This window comes from Sander lucioperca, chromosome 5 (assembly GCF_008315115.2).
Source record: "Sander lucioperca isolate FBNREF2018 chromosome 5, SLUC_FBN_1.2, whole genome shotgun sequence".
NCBI lineage: Eukaryota > Metazoa > Chordata > Actinopteri > Perciformes > Percidae > Sander > Sander lucioperca.
In genome coordinates, this window is record NC_050177.1 from 5,483,280 (window position 1) to 5,493,056 (window position 9,777).

The following is a 9,777-nucleotide window of genomic DNA, read 5'->3' on the forward strand; positions in this document are numbered from 1 at the left end:
TCGCTTGTTTGTTTGTCTCTCAGCTAGCCTCGTGAGACCGTCCTGATCTGGCGAGCTCCAGTTTTCCACTCGCAGATCAGTCTGGCATCCTGAGACAGAGAAAATTTGGAGCCGTTCGCCAAACGACCGACCAATCAGCGCTAGTTTTGAGGCGGGTTTAGGTGTGACGCAACGAGAAGCGACTGTGAGACGGATGAGATGAGCGTAGCTATCGCGCAACTTTGATCCAAATTAGAAAGTATTCCTTCATTGAAAGAAGAGCAAAAAACGGCACTGGAGGCTTTTCTCGGAGGAAAAGATGTTTTTGCTCTTCTCCCGACTGGTTTCGGCAAGAGTTTGATATATCGTTGATCTGATTGGTTGATTTGGCCCGTCTATCACCAACATAGGTGGTGATAGACAGATGGTTTATCCAATCAGCTAACCAGTATTTTCGCCCCTTCCCAAAAGTTCTCCAACGGAAAGTTCCCAGATGGATATGCCGAGCAAATGCGACGCAATCCATCTGGCGGAGTCAGGTTATCTCTCAGCAGGATTACAGAAAAACCTCTGGCCTGATTTCGATGAAAGAAAGATGAAAGAGCGATGAAAGAGCGATGAAGAGGACGAACATCCAGGCGAAAGGAACGCGATCTGGTTTACACCTGGTTTGCATCAGGCAGCACATGAGCAATCCTGGAAGTGAAATGTCATGTTGTCTAGACGCTGAGAGACACGGGGACCGGGGGCGCCAGTATTTGGCGTGCTGGGAGTGGTAAGGGTGTTGTGCGTTCAGAGACCGTCGTCGGCGTTCTCCTGGACGGGCGTCCTGGTTTTGCGCGGGCGCGGCCGCAGCGAGGTGAAGCAGGACGAGGCTGTGAGGGCGATGCGGCTCAGACCCAGGTTGAGGCAGTGGACCTCAGAGGTTACGGGAACCTCGGAGAAGAGGGCGCGGTCGCGGGTCAGCCGGGCTGAGCCAACGCCAACGGAGGAGGCGCCAACGCCAGCGGAGGAGGAGCCCTCGCTGCTCTCGATGTCTTTGACGATGTTGAGGATCTCCTGGCGCTCCGCCTGCCGGGTCGTCCCCCGGATGTTCAGGATAGCAGACACGTGCTTCTTCCTGAACACACACAGACACAGACACACACACACACACACACACACACACATACAGACACACACACACACATACAGACACACACACACACACACACACACACACACACACACACACACACACACACACACACACACACACACACACACACACAGACGAGTCAACACACACACACACAGAGAGACACACACACACTCAGAGACAAACACACAGAGAGACACAGAGACACATACACACACACAAACAAACACACACACACACACACACACACACAAACACACAAACACACACACACACACACACACACACACACACACACACACAAACACACACACACACACACACACACACACACACACAGACACACACACACACACACATACACACACACACACACACACACATACACACACACACACACACACACACAGAGACGAGAGTCAAATGTTATGAATTAAATAATGAGAAGAGTTTTGTACACCTTTTTGTTGCTTTATTCAACTTTTTCGATGCTATTTTTTGCAACAACAAAGTAGCGACAACGACAACGCGGCGACAACGTTTTATTGCCAAAGTAATAAGCTGCCCTACTCTGCCTGTGATTGGCTAGTACTCGTTGCCTTCGCCGGTTGGATTGGTTAGGGTTTAGGCATGAGGAGTGAGACATCAGAGCCAATCAGAGGCCGAGTAGGCCGGGACATTTCAAACCCGATTTGTTCTACGTGTGCGTGCGCAAAGATGGTATCAAGGCAGTGACCTCGATTGGTTAGAGCATAAATTGGGTTTTTCCGGTACGAATCGGGTTCTGATGAGGAGAGAAAGTCATGTCAACACCACCAACCAATCAGCTGCTACATCACACCATGTGACGTGCAAAATATTTCTGTCAGGTAAAAACATCGGCATGTTCAATCTCTAAAAGCTGTGCACCGTGTTCCGTGTTTCCCGGTTCAACGTTTCCCAAAAGCCCAAGGCGACGTTCTCCAACTATAAGGATTATTAACCCACAATGCATCTGTCTGCCACCTTAACCCTTGTGTTGTCCTCCCGAGTCAAAATTAACCCTCTTTTAGACACTGTTTTTACATTTTTGTTGCTTATTTAAAAATTTTTGGCACTTTTTTCCGTTAACACCAGTATATTCACCACTAGACCTATTTATTTGCACTATTTTTACACTTATTTGTGGAATTCATGGTCAATAAACCTCACTTATATGAAATTTTCTAATTTTTGTAAATCAATCAATTAATCAAAATGTATTTATATACCACTTTACAGCGCCAGCAGGTATCCGAAGTGCTTTACATCAGGAGCCAAGTACAAACACAACACAAGTTTCTAAAAAATAAATAAAAACATAAATATTTCTGATTTTGAAATTTTGAAAATGGGTCAAATTTGACCTGAGGACAACCGGAGAGTTAAATGCGCTCCGTCTCAATGGGAATGCGCGTTGTCGTGTTCGTACCTGACGTCAGGAAACTCTCGGACCAGAACCCCGACCTCCATCTGGATGGACGGGACGTCCTCCAGCTGGATGATCTCCGAGATGTGAGACAGAGCGCTGTCCAACCAGCTGGACGGAGACTCCTGACAGACGAAAACCATAATAATATTACTATTATTCATCCTGACAGACAGACAGAAACAAACAATCACACCTGATCATCAAACACAGAAAGCCACAACGTCGAAAAGTGCATAAAGCACAGAAAAAACTGCGTGAAATGTTTTTTCTTCTTAAAAAGCGTAAAGAATGATGAAAAAAAGCCACAAAAGCATTGAAAAAAAGTGAAAAAGAAAGCAGCACACACTGTAAATTCTAATGACTGTGGGCTCCTATCTTGCTCCCGGCGCAGCACAGCACAAACCCAACGCAAGTGTCTTTGGTATTTTAAGACCGTCCAGCGCCCGTGTCGTTTAAATAACAAATGCACCTGCGCCCATCCGTGGCCCATGGGCGTGCTGGTCTTACAGGGAGGTGTGTTCAGATGCATTCTGGGAGTGCTGATCTTATAGGGAGGTGTGTTCAGGTGCATTCTGGGCGTGCTGGTCTTACAGGGAGCTGCGCTGGGTGCTAGATACAGTAGGGCCGTTAAAGTGATGGTTGGGAGTAATTTCACCCGAGGGTCCTTTGCACCACGACCTCGAGCCAAACACCCCCAGAAGCTTTTTCACCTGGGTCCAACATTGGGAGAGTTAGCGTTATCAGCTGGTTAGCTTAGTGCAGGCGCTAATGGATCCAAGAGTGTATCTCGTAAGTTACCCCACTAATAATGCCCAAAATGATACCAAACTTCTACAGTAGTACAAATAGTTTCTGTACTTATAAAACGAGGCATTAGAAAGTTTGTAAGTACACCAGGAGTTTATTTAAATAAGACTTGCCTGATGGATACTCCTCTCGGCTGCTACCGCGCTATCGCGCAGTACTTACATACTACTACATACTTCTGGTGTAGTTACAAACTTTCTAATGCCTCGTTTTATAAGTACATAAACTATTTGTACTACTGTAGAAGTTTGGTATCATTCCGGGCATTATTAGTGGGGTAACTTAAGAGATACAAATGTGGTTCCATTAGCGCCTGCACTAAGCTAACCAGCTGATAACGCTAAGTCGGCCAATGTTATAACAAGGGGAAAAAGCTTATGGGGGGGTGTTTGGCTCGAGGTCAAGGTGCAAAGCAGCCGTGAAATTACTCCGAACCATCACTTTAACCTTTGACACTGACCAGGTCTTTGAAGAGGACTTTGATCTGTTTGCCTTCGTCTCGGAGCCGGCCCGCCATCCTCTTCCTCATCTTCATGGAGGTGCAGATGATTCGGCCTCGCATCACCGAGCGGAGGTACTCCATCACCACGCGCCGGTGGACCTCCGCCACCAGCAGCTGACAGACATTTAATGAGAACGTGTTATGATATATATATATATATATATATATATATAATGTACAGTAAGTAAGATCCAACCAGGCAATCTGATTGGTCAACTAGAGCAGTGGTTTCCCCCAAAGTCGTGTCAGATGAACTCACGTAGCCAGGGTCCGAAATTAACACATCACATGGCTGCAAATGTCCACGTACATAGAGTATATATGTACTGTACCTGGTATAGAGTATATATGTACTGTACCTGGTATAGAGTATATATGTACTGTACCTGGTATAGAGTATATATATATATATATATAAAGTACCTGGTACGGAGGACTGTCCATCCTGAGATACTTCTTGAAGTATTCTTTGATGAGAGCTTCGATCTGCTCGTACGGCTCCGTGTTGCTCAGCCACTTCCTCTTCACCAGACGCTCAAAGAATGGCTGAGAGACAGACAGACAGAGAGACAGGCAGGCAGAGACAGACAGACAGACAGACAGACAGAGAGACAGACAGACAGACAGACAGACAGACAGACAGAGACAGACAGACAGACAGAGACAGACAGACAGACAGACAGGCAGGCAGGCAGACAGACAGACAGGCAGACAGAAAGGAGTGATTTAAGTGTAAAGGTCATTGCACACTGTCGTACACTAAACTAAACTAAACTAAACTGTCTCTCTGTGTGTTGTTGGCCAGAATAAATGAAGGTTAAAAGTTAAATAGAAATCAAAGAGCTGTTGTTGATACAGAAACAAGAGAGGTGTGACCTCGACACAACAGAGAGAACAGAAAACACTTGAGTGTTAACACTTACAACAACAGTGACCTATTGTGGCCATGTTTCTGTGTGCGTGTGTGACTGCGTGCGTGTGTGCATGAGTGCGTGCGCGCGCGCGTGTGCATGTGTGTGTTTGTATCTGTGTGTGGTGATGGCGCATTGTATATGACGCATGCCTTTGGTTTCCCACTGTTACATCAACCAATGTGTCCCTGAGCAAGGCACTTAACCCCTAGTTGCTCCAGAGGCGTGTTACCTCTGACATAAATAGCAATTGTAAGTCGCTCAGCTAAATCAGTCAGCTAAATTACATGTAATGTAATGTTTGTGTCTCTGTGTGTGTGTGTGTGTGTGTGTGTGTTTGTGTGTGTGTCCCTGTCTGTGTGTGTGTGTGTGTGTGTGTGTGTGTGTGTGTGTGTGCGTGTCTGTGTGTTTGTGTCTGTGTGTGTGTGTGTGTGTGTGTGCGTGTCTGTGTGTTTGTGTCTGTGTGTGTGTGTGTGTGTGTGTGTGTGTGCATGTCTCTGTGTGTCCCTGTGTGTGTGTGTGTGTGTGTGCGTGTCTGTGTGTTTGTGTCTGTGTGTGTGTGTGTGTGTGTGCATGTCTCTGTGTGTCCCTGTGTGTGTGTGTGTGTGTGTGTGTGTGCGTGTACCCTGATGTGAAGGTAGAGGCGTTCAGACAGCACTCTGACTCCCTGCTGAACAATGTGGTCCAGGGCTTTGTTGGCCCGACGCAGAGAGTCCTCGCTGACCGACGGATCACACTGAGCACAGCGCTGCACGAACCCTCTGAAAACACACACACACACATACACAGGGACACAGAGACACACGCACACACACACACACACACACACACACAGAGGGAGCCACACAGACACACACACACACATACATACAATACTTAGTGGGGACCGTGATCCTACACGTACAAAGTGAAGACCACAGTCTACAAACATAAAAAAAAATGCTTCGTTCGATAGTGGAGAGTGAGAGGAAATGTGGGGAGAATGACGTGCAGCAAACGGTCCGGCAAGGCGGGGATAGACCCGAGGACTCGCAGCTCTGGGCATGTGCGCTGTAATCATTCGGCTATCGGGCGCTATGTTGTATACGGATGTGGCGCTGCTGGGAGGGGAGGGGCACTAGCCATTTGGTTTTATTCTATTCCTTGAAATATAACGACAATAAAGGCTTTGTGTCTTAGTGTTTCAGGTGTCAGAGGGACAAAGATTTGATGTTATCAGAATCAATATTTATACAACAAATTCATGGGAAACAATTGTTGTGCAGTGGTTAAAGTACTACGTTAGCCTGACCAGCCAGACCCACATCCAGATGTTGGGTCTGGGAACTCGCCATTGGCAGGGCTCAATCCGAGGGGTGGGATAAACGGTTGTCTTTCAAATTCCCTCTGCACGCAATAGGATAGCTCTACAACCAACCAGAGCAACGCTAGTTCATAGATTAAACTTTAAACTCTGAACCCATCTTCCTTTTTTCAGAATGACTTCAGTGCCGTTCTTTGTTCTTTTCTCAAAGAAAAGCTTAACTCCAAGTCTTCCAGAGTTGCGGCCAAAGCCGATTCCAAAGACCGCTGTTCGCCAGCAGCAGCGGCCATCTTCTTTGTTTTCAAGTAGCAGGGAATTCACTCTGCCATCATTAGGTTAAGCCCCGCCTACCGACTCTATACACGATGTGATTGGCCTGACCAGAGTTTGGTTTTTCCAGCTCGCAAGCCAACGGAGAGTTGCTAGATGACCCTGGCTGCAAATTACATCTGCTGCCGCCAGGGTGGTCTAGATTTCTAGGCTAGTAATCGAAGGAAAGAGCGCAAATGAAATACAAACAAAGATTATTAGTAAGGTCCAAAATCAAATGTACATAATGCCCAGAATATAAACTGGTGAGAGAGTCTTCCACATAGGTCATTTGTTCCAGCATCATTCTGACCTATATTTAGGTTTCAATCTAGTGGCCGTAGTAGTTCTGACGGGAGCAAAGCAGGAAGTAAGGTGAGGAAGTATAAGAGCGCCAAATTTCCTGGTAGCGAATTGACGAATCCTACTATGGCCACGCCAAGACCCGCCCTTCAATAGCATTCACACACTACTATTGGCCAGGCGTCCATGCTTACATGTACAGGTCCTATCCCCTGACCAATCGGCTTATCCTAACCTTAACCACTCAAGGTCAATGCCTAATCCCAACCAATCGAGCTGCTATGGAAGGTCTTGGCGTGGCCATAGTAAGATTCGTAAATTAGTTTCCCAGTAAGGAGGCAGGTTGGGGGGGGGGGAGGGGGGGGTGGATGGGTCAAACACATTCATTCACGTTCATGTCCAGTTTGAAAAGAAAAGACAGAGAATGATAGATACAGTATCCTCGTACGGTTTGGAAGACTGAAACTGGTGTGAACAGTAAAGTGTAATCCAAACAGCTGAACAGGATATTTCTTTTGCAAAAGAGAAGTTTGTGAGCCAGTGAACCAGTTGGTTTATGTCTGTTGGTACCTGAACGGAGGGCAGCAATTGACCAGGGCGATGGTTTTGGACACGTATCCGTCCTCGTTGTCCCCGAACATGCCGTTTTGCATCCCTTCATGAAACATCTCAACTTTACGCTGAAAACTAAAACAGTTACAGTTACATCATAACTCTAATCATTATCACCATATGTGTGTGTGTGTGTGTGTGTGTGTGTGTGTGTGTGTGTGTGTGTTTCCTGCTTGTCGGTCAACGGTTAATGATCGGTTAACATTTCATTTCACTGTGCTTTCTTTTGGAAGGCTGGCTGCCAAAACTCACCACTAAACGCTAGCTATCAGTAAACAGAATTGACGTGGTGATAAGTGGTGGATAGCGCCTGTTGTGCGCGCCAGTGTCTGTGTGTGTGTGTGTGTGTGTCAGCCCCCGTGAAGCTTCGACATGCAGACAGCAGAGGAACAGAAGAAAGTAGCTGCACCAGAACAGAACTATTTTGTTTACCTGCCATGTGGCGAATAGCCCTCTGAGATTTACTTGCCAAACGGAAGATTTACCCGCATTTGGCGACTGCCGAGTGTTAATTGTGTGCGTGTGTGTGTGTGTTTGTGTGTGTGTGTGTGTGTGTGTGTGTGTGTGTGTGTGTGTGTGTGTGTGTGTGTGCGCGTGCATGCGTACCTGTACAGGAAGTCTGCCAGGCCGTTGAGGCTGCACTGAGCCACTCTGGAGCCCAAACTCCTGTTGATGGAGGCCGAACGCTCGAGATCCACCTGCAGCCTCTGAAACAACAAACACACACACACACACACAGACACAGAAATTATGGTTTATTTTTGACTAGAGGCAGAATACACAGAATACAGAGACTGCAGGAGCTTTACAACATAGTTTGGTGTAAGGTGGACATAAAACTCAGTCCGACCTCTCTTAAATCAGTCTTTTTTCCTGTCTTGACGTGTTTTGAGATTATCCTAAATTTCAAGTCTTGGTTGTGAAGTTAAATCACGTGAACATTGTCAACAACCAATGGGTGCTCTCCGTCCAGCACCAAACAGGAAGCAGCAAACCGGCTAGAGCCAGTGTTGTACATGCTTACAATGGCGCTAACTAAACTCTAAAGAAGAAAAGTTTCTGTTCTTTTTAAACCTTCTGAAGAGAGTCATTCAGCGGAGATTTACCGGCGGCTAAACACGGACATAGCTAGCTAGCTTGGTTGAATTTTTCAAAACTAAACTAGTTGTAGTCTTGCAAACTGTGACCCTGCAAGATCCCGAGTCTTTGCAAAATCTTCTAGTCTGTGACTAAAACCTCAGTGACATTATAACAGGTGGTCGTTAGATGTGAGATGGTGTCACACTAGAGTCTTCGGCCTACAGTCTCTAACGGGAGCAGAGGACACAGATGATCTCGGCTGAAGGGACTCGTGATGCACACAGTCCCCAGAACGTCCCTAAACCCTCACACACACACACACACACACACACACACACACACACACACACACACACACACACACACACAGAGTGAGAAAGGGTAACAGTGTTTACCTGTATGACGGTCTTGGCCAGAGTGATCTGATACTCCTCGATGTGCAGCGTCTCCATCCATCTCTTCTCCTCCTCGTCCAAGACCTGACTCAGCTCTGTGGTCACTTTAGTCTGCAAAACACACACACACACACACACACACACATATAGGCACACAGACACACACAGGCACAGACACATACACACACACACACACACACACACACACACACACACACACATATATAGGCACACAGACACACACACAGGCACAGACACATACACACACACACACACACACACCTCTGAGTTACTAACAACACACAACAGAACTGCAACAGAACAAATGGGCTTTTCACACGGGGAGCAACACTTGGCCTGCGTGGTCGCGTGGATCCGCAGGGTCACTGCGCTCCTCATGTGAACAGACAGGCAGAAAACGCTATGCGAGGAAACGGCAGGCGATCAATGTGTGGTAACCATGGAGATACTGCATCCCTGCCATACAACTGAATGAGATTAGCTGACTGTGGTATCAGTTTTTCCTAATCACAGTCTGGTTTATAACAAATAGTGGCAATCCTAAGCCCTATCTTGCACCCGTCGCAGCGCGGCGCAAAGCCCAACGCAAGTGTCTTTGCTGGTTTAAGACCGTCCAGCGCCCGTGCATGTTACGCCCAAAAAACACCTATGAATTAGTGAAGACACTAAGTACAACCCTTTAGAACCATGCGCCCGGCGCACGGACCCTTTTTTCCGCCGTCAAACTAGCAAAAGTGGATTTGGACACACCCTAAACGCACCTGTGCCTGGCGCTTCACGCCGTGACCTTAGATCGTTAAAATAGGGCCCCCAGTCTTTCCTAACCACAGACTGTTATTGTCGATAGGTAATGTTTTCTAAATTAACATAGTCATTATTACTGACGTTACCTGATACATCCAGTCATAACTGGAACATTTTGGTTGCCTTGTTCAGTGTTCGGTAGCACCTTGCCAACCAAAGCTAC

At 46.9% G+C, this 9,777-nt stretch overlaps 1 protein-coding gene across 2 annotated transcripts in view; it reads right to left on the bottom strand.

Moving 5' to 3' along the window:
- Positions 1-461: 461 nt before the first annotated feature.
- The window catches only part of LOC116067380 (tumor necrosis factor alpha-induced protein 2-like), a 55,966-nt gene continuing 46,650 nt past the window's right edge, over positions 462-9,777 (bottom strand). The window contains exons 7-14 of one of the 2 annotated variants that reach the window (XM_031323806.1): positions 8,790-8,900; positions 7,921-8,021; positions 7,273-7,389; positions 5,413-5,548; positions 4,300-4,422; positions 3,835-3,990; positions 2,568-2,689; positions 462-1,099 (exon numbers count right to left, since the gene is read on the bottom strand). In XM_031323806.1, coding sequence (XP_031179666.1) covers positions 772-1,099; positions 2,568-2,689; positions 3,835-3,990; positions 4,300-4,422; positions 5,413-5,548; positions 7,273-7,389; positions 7,921-8,021; positions 8,790-8,900 — 1,194 coding nt within the window. In that variant the 3' untranslated portion in view covers positions 462-771. The remainder of the gene's footprint in view (positions 1,100-2,567; positions 2,690-3,834; positions 3,991-4,299; positions 4,423-5,412; positions 5,549-7,272; positions 7,390-7,920; positions 8,022-8,789; positions 8,901-9,777) is intronic. The other variant, XM_031323804.2, reaches the window with a different exon arrangement.